This window comes from Aquila chrysaetos, chromosome 19 (assembly GCF_900496995.4).
Source record: "Aquila chrysaetos chrysaetos chromosome 19, bAquChr1.4, whole genome shotgun sequence".
In the NCBI taxonomy this organism is placed as follows: domain Eukaryota; kingdom Metazoa; phylum Chordata; class Aves; order Accipitriformes; family Accipitridae; genus Aquila; species Aquila chrysaetos.
In genome coordinates, this window is record NC_044022.1 from 25,458,115 (window position 1) to 25,478,930 (window position 20,816).

A 20,816-nucleotide genomic window follows, 5' to 3' on the forward strand; every position below is an offset into this window, starting at 1 on the left:
AAGGAACAGAAAAGCAAAGCGTACCGAGTTGTAGATCATCTCTCAGGCTAAGGGAGACTGGAAAGGGCAGGTTGGACTCCCTCCACTAAGCAATCAACATAAAACCCCTCAACAAGGGTAGGATGACACTGCTGTTACCCACCTACACAATAAAGAGCTCATATGACATGAATCAGGGATAACGAAGGCAAACAAGCACAGCTACAACAGTATTTCACCTCTGTAGAGGTGGACCAGCATGACCAAGGTTTCTCATGTCTTACCCATACACCAAAGTCTGGCACAGCAGAATCCTACCCCAGAGAGGGCACAGGCTCTGCTGTTTAATAACAAGATTACAAACCACTTCTTGCCTCTTTTCAGTGTATTTCAGTTTCTGTAGGGCCAGGGTCAAGCCTTGCTTGGACACCAGCCCTCCTGAGATGCAGTTGGTTTGAAATGCTGGGGAAGCTTTAACCTAAATGCCAGGGGAGCCCCAGCCTCCACTGCTGGAAGCACTCGAAGGAAACAGAGCCAAACAAATCTGAGGTAGCAAGTCAAGATGCAAGAGCTTCCATCAGCTGGACTGGGGAAAAGTAAATTTAGACAGAGCTGAGACTTCACTGCATGCATCTTAGGGGTAGTGCTATAATACAGGTTGCAGTGAGCTAAAACCTGAGTTTTTCATTGAGTTTTAAAACTCAGTGCACTACGTCTGTCCCATCCCCAGCACTCAGACAGTTGCCACTGAGCTTAACCCCATGGACAGATGATCCCAGCCCCAGGATTGGAATATCCCACTCCTGCCTCATCTCTAGCCCCTACAGAGTTTGCAGACCAAGCTTCACTATTCAAGAAGGGCAAAACTGAACTGGACCCCACCAGGGCTGCGTGCAGCTGCTCAGATATGAGGCACATCCATTCTTTTCCCAGGAACTTGACCCCAAATGCAAATTAAATAAACTTACAAAACTCGGGCCAGATCTGTGTTGAAAATGCAGCTTTGCAGCTGTGCAGAGGAAACGGCATTTTAAAACTGTTCTAAAAACAGATTGTCACTTAAGGTCCAACCATCCAAACACGCACTTAGGAGCCGTAACATCATCTTCGTCACAACACCACTAGAAGTGAAGAGCATCCTCTTGAAGAGCATCACAGATGGATGAACATCTCTGGCTGCTCTGAATCAGCAAAGAGCACGGACGTCAGCCCAAGTGCTCTCGGTAACGCCGTGCCCCACGATGGCATGTGCTGGGTAGTCTCCATAACACCACAACGCTATTACTTGACAGACCGATTCCCTGTATGTCAGAAGCTTTTGAAAAGTAGATTGTAAGCCTTCCAGGCAAAGATGTCATCTTCTTGTGAGCGTGTGGTGGGTGAACTCCTAACCTGGCCAGAGCCAGTCACCCTGATATAAACAATTGCATTTCCAAATGAGTCCATCATCGATGCAGAAAGCTGTCCTCCCCAGTTTCTAAACCTCTCGGTCGATCCTAGCCTTGAGGGGACTCAACAAGCCACTCACACCAATGACATAACCCAGTAAAGGTCAACCAGAAAACCAGGAAAGCATATTTAACCCTGTCCCCTAAAATCAGATACTGCCTAATTCCTGGAGGTTCCCCTGGCATCACTTTGGAGGCAGGATCTCTCTTTACCAGGAGTTCATATCCCTTACGATGTGAGTTTTTTGTGAAATGAGAGAATCTGAGTAACAGTTATTTCCATCATCCCAGCCTGTCTCCATCTCCCTCGAAGAAAGAGGGAGCTGAAGCCCCGAAGTCAGCATGTTTAGGGCAGAGATGCATCCAAGCAGTACAGAAATTACATGCTGAGATTAGTGCCGATTTTTTTTAAAAGGTTTTACAGCAAAACTGCAATAACTGAGTAAATGCATAATCTTTCTGCTTATATTTCTCTCTGTCTCTCTCCAGTTCCTTTGATACAATACATTCAGGCACGTTATGTCTAAACCCGAAATCCAGGGGTGCAGTGATCCAGTGCAACTGGACACAACCAATTTCTTAAGAAACCAGTGCTGAAGTGAAGAAGCCCTGGGGCACAAAGCAATGATTTCACTCCAAAACCTCTGTCGCATATAAACCATGCCAACATCCACTGAAAGCCACAGACAGACCCTGCGCAGGGTTTCTAGAAGCTATTCCTCCTCTTCACACTTGCTTTGATAGGCTCATCCCCTGCAAAAATCAGGCTACCATTCATTTCTTCCTACTACAGAGACGCAGCAAGTAATTTCTAGAAAACTACCAATGGATGAACTCATTTTGACCATTTTTCTGCTCAGAAATTAATCGCAAATGCTTACAAATGGAGTCAAGAGCTTTGGATCTTCCCTAACAAAGATTATGAAAGCGTGCTAGTTAAAGCAGCATAGCCTTGCTGCAGTTGGACATCACAACACTGTATTTTCCCCCTAATTAGCCACCTTGCCAGGCCTTCAAAAAAAAAAAAAAAAATCACTGCATCATTTGTGCATTGGGGGGGTGGCTAATGAAGAAGCTTGCACAGAAGAACCAAATTTGTTCCAAAGTGTAACTGCAGCCACTGCACACCTCTGGCATTGTGTGCTGAGCTGCAGTAAAGGATTTGAGCTTTGCTTCATCGAGAAGCTTTAAGGATATTTTTCTCATCCTTTTGGAAACATGACCATAATTTTAGTTTGTTTTTTTTTTTTTTTTAATTTTCCCTCCCTTATCTCTCCTTTCTAGTATCAGTCTCCTCGTAAGCCAATAATTGGACTAAAAACACAAGGCATGATTAGGGCAATACCTGAAAAATGGTATTTTTCTTCCTGTAAAAAGATGCCCTTTGGAAGTTCGCTGTATGGGACTTAGTTTGGGCTCTGCCAGTATGCTGATTTCAGCATTAGCATCCCATCATGCCAGGTCACTATGATGCAATAACGATACTTATTTATAAGAAATAAAATAAAATGTATCTTTAATACCTAGGAATTCTAGGTATTTCAGAGAGCATCTGTATCCAGCACTTCTGGAAACAGCTCAACTAGCCTGAAAGGAAGGGAAAAAGTGTAAAACAAAAAGAGAAAAAAAATAAAGGATTGCCTTGGACAACAGGATAAACTCATAAGGAAAAAGCCATTAGAAATTTAATAACTAGATACAGGAGATGAGACCTCATTATTGTTGTACTGCACACAAAAAAAGCTGAAGCTTGATTTAATGAAAGACTACCTAAACTTATGTAGATTTATTTCAGTGAACATAAGCCTTTCTCCAGGACTGTCAGAAGATGCTAATTGCGATTGATTGTTACTATCAATCGGACCAGCAAACAGATTAACTGGCCATATTTTTAATAGGTGGGTGTGCATAAGACATACAGCAAGCCAAACGCTTCTTGATTTCAGCAGCACGAGCAGTACAAACCAAAGCACTTGAGAGCTCTTAAAAAACAAAGCCATCCCAAATAGGTAGCGGCAAAGTTTTGGTTGGTACCCAAGATAAGATGAAGTAAAGGCCCTCAAAACCACCAAGAAAACAAAACCCCCAAAACAATAGAAAGAAATCACCAGTTCTTCATTAGCTGAAAGCTCTCCAGTAAGACACAATCCCACCCAGAGGTCTTCATTACTGCTTCTATCGATAGTTGGCACCACAAGACGACAAAACAGCACCTCTGTGAGAACGTCAGCGTATACTGGAGGCTTCACCTTCAGGTGTCAAAAAAACCCCCACAAACCCAAACTCCACATGTGCAAGGCCATATTTGCTGGAATTTTCTCGGGAACAGCACGACACACTCCCTGTCGAGGCAAAACATTCCCATGCAGCAATCCAACAGGCAAATCCTAAGCGCAATTAAACCATTGGCTGCCCACCAAGGTACTTTGTCCCAGCAATGGGTACTTTTCCACTCTGGACTTGTGCAAAGCTAATGAGTCAGCACGGCCAAAAAAATGCTCCTCCCAGCACTGTGCCTGCACTCAGCAAGGAGATGGACATCATCTGCCATGCAGGAAGGAGCTCGATGGCATGAACGCCGCATGTTCCCGGCACTCGCACAGCTGTTTCGGCACAGCCTTTCTCAGCGCTGTTAAGGCATGCCAAAAACCAGCTGCATGGGTGGTTTGCCAAAAGCATTTATTTCAATGCTATTTGTAGCCTCCAGCTCTGAAATCAAGAGCTGTTCTTGCCTCCGACATGCTTGGATGGTTTCCACAGGTTCAGCCTGATCGTTTTTAGACCAACCAGTACCTTTCTGGTCCCAGTAATGGGAGGCGAGTTTCCCGGCTTCAGGAAGGTTTCCAAGGAGACAGGTAGAGCTCTTGCTCAGATAAGTCACTGCTATTATTAATCCTTTGGGTGATTTACCTACGATTTGACATCAAAGATCATCATGATGAGCCTAAATATTTTTATAAGAAATGTACGTTTAGGACTAACAACCTATAAGCAAGTAGGATTCAACATTATGGACAGCATCTTCTTCAGATTCCAAAAGCAAAGACAACCTGCTTCAACCTGAAGTGAGGAAAGACATTTGGGAGAAGACTTTAAAGTGCAAATGGCAGTAGAAGTTGGTGTCCTACTGGATGAAGTTCCTCATTTCCATCTCAGATTTGGTCCCAGATTTTACCTTCCACCCTTGTTTTGGCTTATCCTCAGTGTAAGTGGCATATTTACCATCACAGGGAGAAGACAGTCAAGTTTATTGCCATTGAAAACAAAACACAACTAGATTTCTGTAAGAATAATAAAAAAGATGGAAGACCAAAAACAACAGATGCCTGCTCATAAAACCATCTGAAAAGTTTAACATATTAACAGGCAAAATTTACAGAGAACCCCATCTCATGTTTTGGGGTGTCAGACCATTCCTGTGCCCATCAGAACAAGACCCTTTCAAACCAACAGACATCAAGTGAGGGCTGGAGCCCTCAATTCCCAGCATATTGCTGCCACAACCCTGATGGTCTCCTGATGGGAGTCCAGAAGGACAGAAACAGATCTGGAGGCTGAATAATTCATTTCAAAAAAAGCCTTTGAAAAGAAACTGATTGATTAACTAAACGCCTGCTAAGAGAAAGGGTTTTCAGATTGCACCCTGGTGGGAATGGACGTTTAGCATAGCAAAAAGCAGGCATGACTGGATGACATTTAGGCAAGGGAAGGTAGAAGGAGTCATGCCAAAGAGATTTTCTAGCAGCGAGTTAAAGCTTGCGGGGGAACAGGATGATAACAAAGGGACATTGCTTGGAGGAGCACTACCACTACAGCCAAATGGTCAGCCAGTGTGGAACCAGTAGCTCTCCTGCTACAGATGCCAGGGTGGTTTCTGATTTTCTCTCGCTACTTAAAATGCAAGGACTTTTTCCCCTCCTCCAGTGTTTCAAGACAAATTATATGAGCCATATGGCCTCTGTGTCTTACTTTTTTCCTCCACAGAACAAGGACAGCAGTTGAGCTGCACTCACACAGACACCATGAATGCTGCTCTTAAAAAAAAAAATCTAAAGGCACATGAGAAGAGAGACAGGGTGCATGCATGCACAGAGGAAAGCAGGCTCTGGAGAGCGAAGGAAGATCCTTGAGGAGGAGGCTGCAAGCACTGATGGATCAGTATCCCTCAGTACTGTATCCCTCAGGAAGTGCACACATCTACAGCTTTCCTGGGAAACTCTCCATTTCACTGCCTTTGGTCCCATATACCATATGCCATGTCCCCAGCAAATCCTTTATTTCAGGGCGACAAGCATTTTCAGCCATCCCATGGATCTCCTTTGCCAGCTTTTGTCAGAAGAGCACTCAGTTGTATTTGTGTCTTTCTAGTATAAGAGCATTGGACCTGCAAATGCAATATTACGGACCCAGTCCTGCCAGACGGGCAAAGCAACCAGCTATCAGGCTCCATCAGAGAGCACGTTTGTCTGCACAGCAAATCACATTTGTCTTGCTTCAGGAGATCTGAAGCAAATATTGCATTGCTTTTTATCATCTCCAGTCCCACTAGATCTAGTTCCACCTCAGGTCCCAAACTCCCAGGCTCTGCAGACTTTTGATCTTGACATTGCCCAAGGGAGGATGTCTGTCTCCTACAGCTCAGCCTCCAGACTCTTCTCTGGGCTATTTCCTCCTCCCCAGCTCCACTTGGCCATTTCTCCAAACCAAATCTCCTTACAGTTGGGCTCAACAGCAAAAGCAAGAAGCCCTGTGAAACAAGACCCTATAAGCAGAAACGCCTTCTGGCAAGGCTTTAAAATCGTTAGTTTCCCAAGCAGATATGACTTAGTACAACCTGAGGACTTGCACTGTAAGCGGAGCTCTTCAAACTCAAGGTGACGTTTGATACAGTGAAAAGCTGGGCATAGGTGGAAGTACAGAAGGGAGTTTTGACCACCTCTCTCTAGCCCTCATCTTTCTAACCCCATCTCAGCTTTGCCGTTCAAGGGCACAGTCGGAGGACACTCACTACACGTACAGCAAAGGCAAAGCAGTTGGATAAACCTCCTGCCAGCTCACCCTGGGACATGCAGACTATTGCTTGGAGGTTGGAACAAGGCTTGCTAGCCTCTGATGTTGCTTCTCGTGGGCTTCAGAGCAGATCATCTGCTAACAGACAACCAGCTCTGTGTATCGGGGAATGGTTCAGCAGGGTGCATCCCTCCCCTTCGCAGCACCCGGGCCACAGTTCCACACACAGCACTGAGCATCCTCCACCACTGCTCTTGACCAACCTTCGCAACCCTCTGCACCCAAACATGCAAGCAGCATCTTCTCAGATAGGTTTATTCCACACTGCAAGGAGTGTTTGCTGGCTCCAAGGAAGACCATGAAGCAAAGGGCCAAGTCTCTGCTGGGAGTCTTGCTCCAGATAAGGTTTATGTAAACTATCTGGAAGATAGAAGGAATTCATCTGCTGTTTAGTTTCTTTAGAAGGCTATGGGGGGCACGCAAGCCTGGAAACCCCACAGGAAGAAAATCTCTTAACAGGTTTTGTGATTTGCTGCCATGCAGAAAGCATGCAAAGCACAGGTTCTCACTTGGCTTCTTCTGGCCTTCACGGTTGGTACAAACTCAGTAGGACAGGAAAAAGCATTTATCGTGCCCAGAACTTCATTCCACCACCCACAGAGGCAATATAGCTAAAAAAGTGACGCAAATTAAGCTGGCATTTCAAGATATTGCTTAAAGAAAGAAATCATTAAAAATAAGGAGAACTAAAAAATACTTCTGTGTCATGACAGGTGTTTATCTCACCTAGCAAACTCTCCTAGTGCACAGTCTTGGACTCAGAGAGGAGCTCAAGCATGCCCCAGCCTGCCAAATAGGTTCTGACAGCCTATACAAATATATTTTTCTGCTTTGAATGTCAGAAAAAAAGTTAGTTGCATGCCTTAAAAAAAAAAAAACCACAACCAAAAACCAACAACAACAACAAAAAAACAAAAATCCATTCACAAGGCCAGTGCCTACACTGCAGTACACTATCATGCCTGAAGTCAATCAACCACCAGAGAGAGATGGAGGTACAACTATGCAACAGACCTATGTGCAGAAGCACCCAAACTAGAGACGCAGGCCAGTATGTCCAAACATCACAGGACAGCATTATCCATGCCAACATACTCCATCTTTAGCCTGGACATGCCCAGAAACCTTGGAGAAGAAAGGACTGTATGATTATGATTTCAAAATCTACCCAGAGGCAGGTGACAGGAATGTTTCATCACCTCACCCAGTCTCACGATGATCTGCAACGCAAGAGTACCGTGCAGTCATGTAGGGTCAGCACAGCTTGTTTGTTTGTTTTTCCAGCTTGCCACGTACTCAAGGCATCTTGCTGGGAGCTGAGTTTAACCACTGCTGGTGAGGTCCTGCAAAGGGCACGAAGACTGAGCCTCAAGCTCTAAAAAAAAATCCAAAAAATATCACAAACTACTTCTGCTGCAGCGCAAGGGCCAAGCCTGGAGAGCAAAAAACAGCAGAAACAACAGCCAGAAAAATGCAATGGCACAAACCACCCTGAGCAAGGCAAGGATTGCCCTTTTGTTTGCAAGGCGTCTAGAACATCTGGGGTGTGACTTGACTCTGGGTTCATGTACTGATTTATGAGCGCGGTAATTCTAGCCAGGAGGGGTGCCTCAAAGCTACATTTGCCTTATGTATTCTCTGGAGAGCAACCTGGAGACCATCAGGTCCGGTACCATCCTTTACACAGGCAGAAAAGTCAGACAACGCAGTACTAACGATGTAAGACTACTCACCATTGGTGCTCCACGGTGACCTATAATGGCTGGCTTTGGTCCCAGAGCCTTCTTCTCCATTATGCAAGGGGACGAGATGGTGAGGGGGACGAGGTAAAGTGCAACTACAACTGCAAGGTACGCAGTGAACATCAGCATCTGAGAAGCTGAGACGGAAAGAGAGAGAAAGAGCTAGTGAAAATGTTGGTCCTGACCTCCTCACACCACAGGAGTGAAGTCAAGACACCTTCATCTTCCTCCAGAGGAGAGACTGGTCTACAGCCGTTGTCCCTAGTACAACAGTAGAGCTCTGTGTTTAGGGAAAACATATTCTATTCCAAAAAAATATCTCTGAGCTAATCAAGTCCTGAGGGAGGTTTTCACTTCATTTTGTATTGGGGAAACAAAAAGTTAAGTGAATTGCTTAAAGTCCCAGCAATGTAGCCCAAAACACTGCTGGTTTCCAGCCCTTTGGGGGCAGACAGCGCCAAATTTTGCCCTGCCTGACAGCAGAAATAGCTCACCAGTTAAACATATCTACAAATAAGTCACAGCACCGTGTCGGTGCATTTAATATCACTTGGGTTTACATCACTTGTGTTTACATTGGTGGTTCACCAACATCACCCATTTCAGCCAGGGTAACGCCACTTTAACTGCTTCTGCATTAGGATTTGTACCAGCCAGAACCAAGCCCATTTGCAATGTTTTACTGCTTAAATTGGACATGTTTAAATAAATCCTTGGGTTGCGATGGTGCTGCACTCCCCGGGGTCTCTGCAAGCAGCAATATTACAGGACTGACAAATGCAGCAAAGAGGGTGCTGGCTGCAGCGCTTGGGGCCAGAGGAGCAGTCCTGCCTCCCACACCATGCCTCAGCCGCCCACCGCCGACTACCAGTGACTTCTCACAAAGTCCAAAGTATCTGGGAATCTTTCAAAGGTGCTGACAGCACAACAGAAGCACCCCTTGTACCCAGCAGACATGTATTCCTTGTAAAGAACAACAGGCACCTTTGAACTCCTGAGCTATTTGGAGTCACTTGAAACCACAGATATTAAAGCAAAAGATTTCATTTTTTTTATTATTATTATTATTATTTATTTTGCAAGCTCATTAAGGCTTTGGAACTCAAGGGAGAACCTCGAAAAAAAAACCCTTTAAAATAAATATTTGCAACGGACACAAGATGGAGAAGGCAAGTTTTTTTAGGGGAAGGACAGAACAACCCAGCTCTGGTCCTGACCACAACTGATCTGGTTTCACACATAAATAAGCTGCTTTTTGCTTCCAGCATCTAATAGCCTCATTGAAACATGTTCCCACAAGCCAGAAAGTAACACTAGTAACTTTGCCAGCTAATTTTTCATCCTCTCTGGAAGAGATGTCAATCACCCACAGAGCACTCAAGGAACTGAATGGCATCTTGCTAAGAGAGCTCACGCTGTGTCCTGCACCATGAAAGTATGGAGTTGTGCCCTGCCAGCATCAAATCCTCCAGACAGACCCAGGACGTGATCCGGACCCAATTCTTGCTCACCCCAGGAACACCGCACACCAACCAGGCTTTGAAAATCAGCCTAATTGTCAGCAAAGTCTCAGGCTGTGCAAAGAATCAGGTCCCTTCCTTCCTGGTGCCGCAGTTTAGGGATTAAACAGCTCAGGTTCAGACTAAAGGCAAGCAGCGTGTGAGACACGGGGGCTTCCAAATATTTTTATCATTGGACTGCACCCACAAGGAAAGGATGCCCCAGCATGGGTCACAGACCATGTTAAAATGGAGCTGAAAACCCCACCCAGCCATGCATATGTAAGAACTGAGATCACACATAAAAAACCTGAAATGAAATACATGCATGAAATACAAGCAAAATACATACTGTTCAATTTGAGGTTAGATGGTCTGTATGGAAGCAGCTCTCCTGGTGACCACCCAAGCTAAGCAAGCAGGACAGATAAATCTCCCACTTTCTACAACATGACACTGCCAACGACAACATTTAGATGCAATCCTTCCTTCTCCATTCCTCCTACTCTTCGTGACCACTCCAGCCTAGTTTGGGCTCCTAGAAAAGCATGTTTCTCACACTGCTGTTTGCTACTCAAGGCTTCCAGGGCTGCTTTGAGTCCAATGTTTTCTACCTGACCTGAGAAGCAAGCTTTGAAAACAAGCTACTACTTTTTAAAACACTGCAGCTTTTCAAGAAACTTCTGTTCTCCAGGTTTGGAAAAAGTAGCATGGGGGAACAACAAAAAAAAAAAAAAGTGTAAATTTGCTCAGTAAAAAAGCCAGTTGCTGAAGATTGTCACATGCCTCAAGAATGACAAGAACAGATTGTTGCACCAATGACTGCAGCTGCACCAGTTATTTCCAAAAGATTATTATTAGTGAGTGAAATCTTATTTTGCCATTACAAGCAACTGTCAGTTCTCACAGAGATTTTAGTTCTTCTCTTCCATTTTTAACACCACCATGTCAAACATATGTTTGACAAAAAGTCTGTACCAAAAAGTCTGTAAACTCCTCCAGGTATGATACCTTTCACAAGTAAAATGACCCTGAAATAACTTTAAGATCCAATGGTACAGAATAGATTAATGTTTTTCCTTAAAAAAACAAAAACAAAAAAAACCCAACCCAGGAGCAGAAACAGCTTCCTGGCTTATTAAAAACAAACAAACAAAAAATCCATTTTCAGGGAACTCAGCTGCAAGAGAAAAATCATGAGGAATTCACAAGGAGCACATGCAGTCTCTGCTCTAGGCGTAACCATAAATCCTCCCTCAACTGGCAGCCTAATTACATGCTAGAACATATTTAAGAAGAATCAGGTACAGCTTTATTGGCATATTTATAAATTAAGGCAGAGCAATTCTTTCTTTGAAAAATCTCTCTGGATATCAAAATCTTTCCATCCTCAGACACCGTTTCCTCGTTCTTAACTCCCACTTCTTGGAAGTCTTTTGCAAGCGCTGCCAAATCCTTCCAGGGCTTGTATTTCGCTGCAGGTTAAATACCAATTAAAATAATTTTTCTGGAACTGGCACAAATGTCTGAGAACATCCACGGATGCCCTGAAGAAAAACACTTCTGAGGGCACAGAAGGATCAAATTATTTCACAAGAAAACCTAGAGGAACAGCTCAGGCTTGGGAGAGCCCCTGGCAACACGGTGGGACAGGGGAGACGCACAGAGGAGTGCGCTTATTTCAGCGGTCAGGACCATCAACAAGAAGAGCTGGGTTCAGCGTGTCCTTCACCACTCTGCTTCTTTAGACCTTTGACCATGCCTCAACGTGCATTTAAAGAAGCACCTAACCTTCTGGGGACCAGATCTCTACTGAGCCCTCGAGGTGCTACTGCATCACAAGCAGCAAGTCCATGAAGGCTTTCAAAAGCCAGATCCTTCTAGAAATGCAGGTGAACGAAAGCCAAGGAGATGGGGCTAGGGGGAAGTGCTTATAAGATCCAGAGCAGAACACAGCGCATTAGCTACGGAGGGTGCATTTATGTTTTCTAAAGCAGATTGATGGAAATCTGGATGCTTTTATTCATTGCCTCATTGAAAACAGCCCTTTCACCTCCAACTCTGGCGCGCTTTTGACCTCAAAGCGGCAGCCGTGGGATCTGGATGCATCCCCAGACCAGATACACCCACTCCAGTTTCAGCCAGGTTATTCTAGGAGAGCATCCACCTCCCCAACGTGGCCGAGCTGGACGCTACTAAGCCCAGGGAAGGAACTACCACCTGCCAGGTGGTTCCCAATGGGAGCACCCAGCGCCCCAACCACCACCCATCAGCCCTCAACCACCACGCAAGGACACGAGTGGTACTCACTGGCTTTCTCCGTCCGTGCGAACTGCCCCGCTATCAACCACGACAGGGCCGTGACTGCCGCAAGTGCTCCTATGTGCAAGAAAGGGGCTGTGGCCTGCAGGACAGAAGAACAGGAGAGAAAAAACAATGACAAACGCCCCGGCACTTTACAAATTCATTGACCTTGCAGGCTGCATAGTGCATCAGACCACTCTGTTTCCAGCTGGATTTCACACCATTCCGACATCAGGCTCCTGCACCTGTTTTGGCCATCTCTTCTTCCAAACCCTAACATTGTCTTTGGCACTTAAGCCACTATGAGGGCAAAGCAGGAAAGCTCTAAACCCCTTCTTGGGGAAGAGCTCACCCAATAACACAGATATTTGGAAAAGGGCTCCTTAGACACTATGCAAATTGAAGTAAGGCTCTTGGTGGCACCAAGTTTTAAATTTCTTGTAATCCAGTTGAACACTGGTCAACAGCTCAATGTCTGGATGGAGATCAGTGATGAGTGGTGTCCCTCAGGGGTCCATTCTGGGACCAGTACTGTTTAATATCTTTATCAATGACACAGACAGTGGGATTGAATGCACCCTCAGCAAGTTTGCAGACAACACCAAGTTGAGTGGTACAGTTCACATGGACAAGATGCCATCCAGAGGGACCTGGACAAGCTCGAGATGTGGGCCCACGGGAACCTCATGAGGTTCAACAAGGCCAAGTACAAGGACCTGCACCTGGGTCAGGGCAAGCCCTGGTATCCATACAGGCTGGGGGATGAAGGGATGGAGAGCAGCCCTGCGGAGGACGACTTGGGGATACTGGTGGATGAAAACTGGACATGAGTTGGCAATGTGCGCTTGCAGCCCAGAAAGCCAACCGTGTCCTGGGCTGCATCAGAAGAAGCATGGCCAGCAGGTCAAGGGAGGGGATTTTGCCCCTCTGCTCCGCTCTGGTGAGACCCCACCTGCAGTTCTGCGTCCAGCTCTGGGGTCCTCAGCACAGGAGAGACAGGGACCTGTTGGAGCGGGTCCAGAGGGGGGACACAAAAATGATCAGAGGGCTGGAACACCTCTGCTATGAGGACAGGCTGAGAGTTGGGGTTGTTCAGCCTGGAGAAGAGAAGGCTCCAGGGAGACCTTATAGCACTCTTCCAGTATTTAAAGGGGTCTTATAAGAAAGATGGGGACAAAATTTATTAGTAGGGCCTGTAGTGATAGGACAAGGGGTAACAGTTTTAAACTAAAAGAGGATAGATTCAGACTAGATATAAGGAAGACATTTTTTACGCTGAGAGTGGTGAAACCCTGGCCCAGGTTGCCCAGAGCGGTGGTCGATGCCCCATCCCTGGACACGTTCAAGGTCAGGTTGGACGGGGCTCTGAGCAACCTGATCTGGTTGAAGAAGTCCCTGCCCATGGCAGGGGGGTTGGACTAGATGACCTTTAAAGGTTCCTTCCAACACAAACTATTCTATGATTCAATGAACACACTGGACTGTGTATCACCATGGTGTGTCACCATGAGAGAAAGCTTGAGGTGGATCCTCTGAGTCATGCTTCTGTTCTCCAGTTGCCTGCCTAAATCTTTAAAAAACAAGAAAAGGGAAGCACTTCTGAGAAATGTTAGTCACTTGTGTGAATGCTATTTTTTCCCCTGTGTATTTGCATACTCCCAAATATACAGCAGTGATCACCAGTAAAACTTCTCAGGCCTTTCATGGGCAAAATATTTTTTTGGACACCTTTTTGAGGAAGAGGTCTATCAAGAAATTAACAGTTTGTAACTATTTTCCTCAATACTTATATAGCCCTGCAGTATACCACAAATCTTTCTTAAAACAGGACTAGAGTACAGAAGTTGCATTCTTTTTTAGATATATATAAATTTATGCACAATGTAAAAACAAACCTAGAGTACTCCTCCCATAGGGCTGGGAAGAGCATGATGCCACACCAAGAGGAGGAATTGCCCTCTCCCTCCAGCAACTATGAGTCATACCCAGCCTCAGTATTTTCCACCTCAAACTCTGCAGCCAAGCCCTGGTTTGAGTTTAAGGGAAAGAGCCCAGGAGATGGAGACAAGTGATATAGTGGCCTTGAGGACTCCACAGGAGTTTTGCTGCAAATTTTCTCATTGGCAAGATTTCAATATTGGGAATGACAAACGTCAAGACAGGATTTTATATAGTAGAAAGACACAAAGTCCATGACATGTAGCTGCACTGGCCCCTTTCCCCACCCAGAGAAGCATCCTTGCAGACAACTTACTTGCAGTGAAATAAATACCATCTCCCATTCGTCGTCCCAAAGCTGTGCTATCGATGACATGGTCACCACGGTAGTTATCAAGGTCGTCATCAGGCCAATCTGCAACAAATATGAGAGTATTTACATACTGGAGCTTATCATTATCATGTAAGTTTTATAGATTGGGAAACGGAGAGAGAAAACCTTTATACATAATAAAAGGACAAAACCAACTAGCCTTAGGACTCACAAGGAAAGAGGTTGGGCTTGTGTGCTGTCCCAACCTCCCCTTTTCCACCACTGGAGATACAACACTGGTCTAAACAGGCCCAGGAGGGCACGTCTCATGGATGATCTGTCTTTCTTCACATAGCGACCAATGGTATGGAAAGATCAGGTGATTTGCTTTGCCAACAAACTTGATCAAAACCAGCTTAAATAGAAATGGGGTTCTGCCAGGCAACTTCAGGAGGTGATCCCAGACTCCCCTGGCCCTGCTGCAACAGCCTGTGATGTACCAGTGCTATGGGAGCTTGGCAGACTTTGCTTAACTTGACTGTCCAACGCTTCTGTTCAGTCATAAACCTTGAACACATCCAACAGAGTGAACACTGCACTTCCATAAAGGGTAGACGTGTGCAAGCAAGGCTGTGCATCCCCATCACCAAGGAGTCATCTTGAGATGGGTCAAACACAACTTTGTGCATGAATGCGACTTCAACAGGGTCTGAGATGGCAACAACTGTCCAGTCAGCATCCAATTCACTTTAACAGAGCAGTTATAGCAGATTTTGCAGCTTGAGAAGAGGCTCTGGATGAGACAGTGGCTGAACTGAGATGGCAGACCAAGATCCAGTCCATCAGCCACCTTCCCCCAGCCTCCCTCTCCTTCCACGTGGAAGCACTCAGAAGTCTGAGGAGAGCAGTCAAAAAGAAAACGTCACTTCTGTTTTGAAGGTAAGAAGTTCAAAACATCAAAAACTGTCATAGAAATAACTCCAGCTGTAAAGACTTCAAATCTGGGCTGTCTATCAAAAAATAGTTCACCATTCTCTGCCTCTTCATCTGGTATCTCAGTCTCTGCTCTTCCACACACCTGCTGGATTCAAAGGATGCTGCTGGTCTATGCCTTGATCTCATGTATTGTCTAGATCTGAAATCTGTGTGGGAGACTTGGGCAGAAAAGGCCAACTGATACATAGCAATGAACTGATCATCTAAGATGCACAGGACATCGCTAGACCAATTTCATCTTTACTTAATAACTTAGACAAGCAAATAAAAACCCTGCATTCCCAACATTTACAGAAAACACTTTTGGACATAAGGACAGGATTTCTCTCTCTACTTTAGCCTCGGTTCCCACCCGCTATTCCTCTCCTAGATGCCCAGACAGACCTGACAACAGCACAAGAGGTGTCCATAGGACAGCAGTGGCTTACCCTGAGCCTCCAACTTTTGGGGAGTATGAAAAAAGTACACAGGGCAGCAGAAGGGACCAAGAGATCCAGCTGCCCCAGGTTGAATAGAATCCCCGAGCCAAGAGGCTGCATTCAACCCACCTTCTAACCCTAACCAACCCATTTCTGCACATCCAAGGCAGGATAGGGTTTGCTTGCCTATTTAAAAGACACTCCCCAGCAACCTATAGTGGTAAGCCACACTATTTCAAGAGATTTCCTCATTAAGGACTCTGCAGTAATACAGCACAAAGCAATGCATGTGGACAACTGCACTTTGCCATGGGGCCTTGCACGCAGTAGTCGTTCTGCTCCCCCATCGTGTGGTCAGACCCCTGGGCCACCTGCCAGAGTGTAACATCAGTACACAACCCAGACTGAATCTACTTTTCATCCATTTTATATCCCGCAAAGCTGAACTCCAAATTCAGCAGCAACAGAAGACTTTGTCAACTAGATTTCTTCAGTACAACCCTAATTCCCCTTGATGTCGCTGCCCTGTGCAGCACAGAGGTGTCAGGACACAAGTGTATCTCCATTCCATCATTTCCTCCTCCCAACACCTCCAACTTGTTGCTTCTTACCCTCTCTCATGCATCTCCAACCTGGCTTACAATCCTCAGTTCTTTTTGCAGGATTACAGGAGGAAATTGGAAGGAATTGTGCAGTTTGCACATACCAGCCTTTCCCACATGCTTTAATCTATATTTGAAGGTAATTCAGCACAGCTGCAGCAAAGAATATTAACTTATTCCAGTCTCTTATCTCAACCTCCTTAGAAAACTGAGGGAGGTGTGGGGAAGAGACAGAGCAACACATCTGAGTTGTGATGATCGGTGGACTTTTTTGGAAGAAGGGAAGGAAGGGTGGGTTTCTGTAGGCAAGAACTAACTGATCTCCACCAACACATTCCTCTTCTGGACTTACTCATCCAAACCCATCAGCCACCTGGAGTGTGTCTGAAAAATTCCATTTGCCCCGATGAAGAAACATATGTTAAACTCAAGAATCGACAATTTATTTTCCAGCAGCAGTCAGACGGTCCCCACCTCCTCTTTGCATTGCATCCCCTCCTCCCACAGAAACATAATTTCTATCATTTCCAGGAAGAAAAAAGAAAGGCGGGGGGGGGGGGGGGTCTGTGCTTTCCCTGTCCTGGGGGGTGGTACATCTGTTCAGCTCTGATCCTGCAACGCCTTGTCACATGCGGAACAACCAATTTCAGGAGGAGCTGTGTATCAGTAGATTCAGGACTGGTCCCTTAATTACCTATTAGCAGATTGCCAGTTACAATTGAATCCTGCCAAGCCATTTTCTTTGGCACTGTCTCTCCCCGCAGCTTGCTACATACCCTTCCTCTCCCCTTCTGCGCTCCAAGCACCAGATCTGCATCTTCTCTTACATTTCACAGCAGTTTTTCAAACTGCTTTACATACAAATCAGGACCTCCTTGGGTTCCAGCAAACCACAACCTGCACATTGCACACCCCCAGTTTTAACACCTTCATCTTGTCCCAAGGCTCTTCCAGTCAGGTCCTCCAAGCACATCCTGAACAGCTTCACTTCTGCTCAGCCCTTCCTCAGGGCTGGGTGCAGCACAGAAAGGAGCACAAGAGGGGGTCATAAAGGACTACCACGCTGAGCCGAGACCAAAGTCAAGCCACTCTAATGACATGGTGTTTCTCAATCTCCAAAAGGTGGCCCTTTGTCAGCAGGGACCCCCAAAGCATTTCACCAAGGTCTTTGTCCCCGGGCTTTGACTGCTCCTACTATGCAATCTGCTCAGTCCTGAGATGAGGCCACATGTATCACAGACATCTACGATTTATGCTCTTCCCAAAAAGACTGTGGCAGTGAGTGCCACACACACCACCTGCTCCTTAGACTCCCGTTTCACTGAGATCCTGCTCACTTCCAAGCTGAGAAGAGCCATTTACCTTGTGAAGCCAGTGCAGGTTCATTTGCTGTCCCACAGCTATGTGACATAGTGCTAGTATCTGGGAGGAAGAAATCAAGAGTCAGACACAGGCACATCTCAACCTTTAAGTGTTTGAACATGCAGGAACACGTCACCATCCAAAAAGATAACCAAACAAGCCAGGGCAGAAAGCAGGGCTGGTGTGAGGATGGTCCAGCAGACACCACTAGCTCAGTTGTACAAACAGAGCCTTTCCAAAGCCAAGAACGTGGAAGGAAAGACTTTGACCTCCAAGAGGCAGGGACTTGAGAGGTTGGTCCATGGGTGCACACCTCCCAGGACTGCAGGAATCGGTGCCTGCATGGGGCCAGGTACCGGCATGCTACCGGAATGGACACTGCCTCGGAGGTCCCAGCACCCGGGGATGAGGGGAAACAAGTTGCATTTGTGACTGGCAGATACACCGAAATGGGAACTGGGCCATACTAAGGGGGAACAAGAGCTGTGTTTCTCCTCAGGCCAACTGCACCACCAGTATCAGGGGCTCTGGTTTTGCTCTCGATCATCTGAGGTCACAGGCTATGCATTTTTCACTTTCCATTTATTTTAGGCAACTTAAGGCTAAGAGAGAGGGGCGGGGGGAGAGAAATCACTTCTGAAAGGAAAATTGCTCAAGTCGTAGGTGGACTGAGAAGTTCGTGCCCTTTTTAAAACAAACACACAAACCTCTAGGAAATGGCATTTTATTCTACTCACCAGTAACACTGTAATGTACGTAAAGCCAGCAGCAGTTGTTACAAGTATTGGAATGGACCAGTCACTCCAATATCCCATTCGATTATATAAAAACCTGAAAGATAAGTGTGAAGTAGAGATTAAGAAGAGATTCAACACCATAGCAACTTCACTAGGATTAGACAAAACTTTAGAAAATGGGTCTTTCCATTGCTGCTGTACAGACGAGAGATAGGCAGCAAAAAGCACAAGTCACTCTGAAACAAAACCCAGTGTTTGCGCTTTGATCCCTCATGGGAAATTAACTCTGCAAAGAGGGATCAGACAATTATGTCAAACACAGCAACAATGTTATGTTGGAAAAAAAAATAATCATACAGGACCAGGACTTGTGTTTCCTGAAAAATATTCCCTATGAACAAGAGGAAAAGTATCGCCACGTGTGGTGGTGTTTGCCTAAACAATACATCCAATGCTGTCCCACTTGCTCATAGACCAATAAACACAATATAGAGATAGTATCAAGGACAGGGGAGGAAAATTAATGTTGCTGTGCACAGCTGTGCTATATAGTCAAGACGCAAACTCTTTGTGGAGGGACAAGGTGACAGAAGAAATTAGGTCTCCTCTACTTATTAGAGACAGTGTCTTTCATTCCAATGGGCTATAGAGAAGGTCCAATCCTGCAACAGCGGACACTGTCAGGAGTTGGGCTCCGGACTTCCCAAAACAGGCCTGGCTAGAGGAACTGCATCCTTTTGACTTTCTCACCTTCAACTGACTGAAGGGTTGGTCTGCCCAGCCTGAAGGATGTCTGTGGGGTTTTTGGCTCAGTGGGTTCCCTTCTCCTGGTCTTTCTGTTTACCTTAAAGCTCTAAGTAAGAGACAGGCTGTTCAACGGCTCTGTGATCCAACCTTGGCAAGAGGCAGCAGCAATGTCCTGATGCGCTGGAGGATCACAGCAGGGACTGAAGCAGGGTTAAAGCAGTACTGAGGTATAGATGACACTCTACAGGTATATCTCCAAAGCACATACCTCCAAACCAGCTGCTTTGGTTCCTCTAGACCATCACTCACCAGTGAATTCCCCGGTTTCCCTGCGCACATGCAGAACAGCTGCCACCTCATCAAGGCTTGGCAGCACAAAAGCATGGAAGCCAAATATTTTTCCTATAGCCTAGTGGTCACAGCGCTGCTGTAGGAACAGAGAAACCCACATTCACTCCCCACCTTCGCTTTTGGGATTGCAGTGCTCTTCCGCCACCAACTCTCCAACCAACAGGCAGAGAGGTAGGCTTCACTCTCCTGCTGAAGCTGATTTTTCTTCCCTCCTCTCCTCTATCCAGGTATCCTCCCCACTCTCAGTTATCAGGCTTTCCAACCCTGTATTTCAGAGAGCAGATTCAGCTCAGCATCCTGCCTCTCCTCATCACTTTCATAAAGCCAACGGACAATGAAAGCTTTATGAACAGGAGCAGCAGATGAAGCAGACCATTATTCACAGCAGCAGCACGGTAAGAGACACTGTCCCTCGTGCCTAGCAGTGGGTCTCAAATGTCAAATTTGCATTTAAATAGCGATACGCTTCCCAGTAAAACTGTCCTGGAGCTGGATTCAAGAGTCATTAAAGCACATTACAGCAAAGCCACAACAAGACATAAGAAGGTCTTTTCCAAACGTAACGATTCTACTCTATTCTAAAGATAGACACAGTCCACTACCTTCACTGGCCAGAAATGCAGAAGGACACCCAGGCCCCACCACACCAGGAGAGAAGTAGCCAAATCCCAGAATCCTTCTTGCAACTTCTGAAACTTCAAACCTGACCTGGATTAAAACTTCTTCCGCTGGATTTTTAGAAAAAACATCACTAGGTTGACTTGGATTGGGCTTAACTTCATCTCCATGCAAATCCCCTGGTACAGCAAGGATGAGGTCAAAGACTCAACCTCCTCCCCACCACTCAAATCCAGCATCATTCATCAGCCACAAACTCTGCTCTGGCAACTGCCCCACCTATTCTGTCCAGGAGTAAAGCTCCCACGTAGGATCTGGAGAGCAAATCCTTGGGTTCAAACATGACCCATGTCCAAGTTCTGTTTAGGGATTCAAAGAGCCATAACAAAAGGGACCTGGAGGGATTCAGACATGCTGTTAGTAAAAAAAGAGGAAAGAAAGGAAGGAAAGAGGGTCCCTCTGAAGTCTTTGCTCATGCCACCACCAAAAGCTTCTTTAGCTCAGCTTCAATACATTTAAGCTTTTGCTCTGATGTCCCTTGAAGTGGCCCTCTGATAGTGTCAGGTCTTCACTTGATGTGCAAATGACTGTTTTAAAATGCTGTTTCCATGGTAGTTATGAACCAGAGAGCCTTCTCCAGAACTAAGGAAGAAAAAATTTGCTACACAGACTTGCGTTTATAGTCCTGCTC

At 45.8% G+C, this 20,816-nt stretch overlaps 1 protein-coding gene across 4 annotated transcripts in view; it reads right to left on the reverse strand.

Annotated features, from left to right (window-relative positions):
• The window catches only part of GDPD5 (glycerophosphodiester phosphodiesterase domain containing 5), a 173,833-nt gene that overhangs the window by 26,394 nt on the left and 126,623 nt on the right, over positions 1–20,816 (reverse strand). For all 4 annotated transcript variants that reach the window (XM_041118380.1, XM_030043140.2, XM_030043142.2 and 1 more), the window contains exons 4-8: positions 18,410–18,503; positions 17,673–17,732; positions 14,297–14,395; positions 12,049–12,142; positions 8,231–8,376 (exon numbers count right to left, since the gene is read on the reverse strand). In XM_041118380.1, the coding sequence (XP_040974314.1) occupies positions 8,231–8,376; positions 12,049–12,142; positions 14,297–14,395; positions 17,673–17,732; positions 18,410–18,503 (493 nt within the window). The remainder of the gene's footprint in view (positions 1–8,230; positions 8,377–12,048; positions 12,143–14,296; positions 14,396–17,672; positions 17,733–18,409; positions 18,504–20,816) is intronic.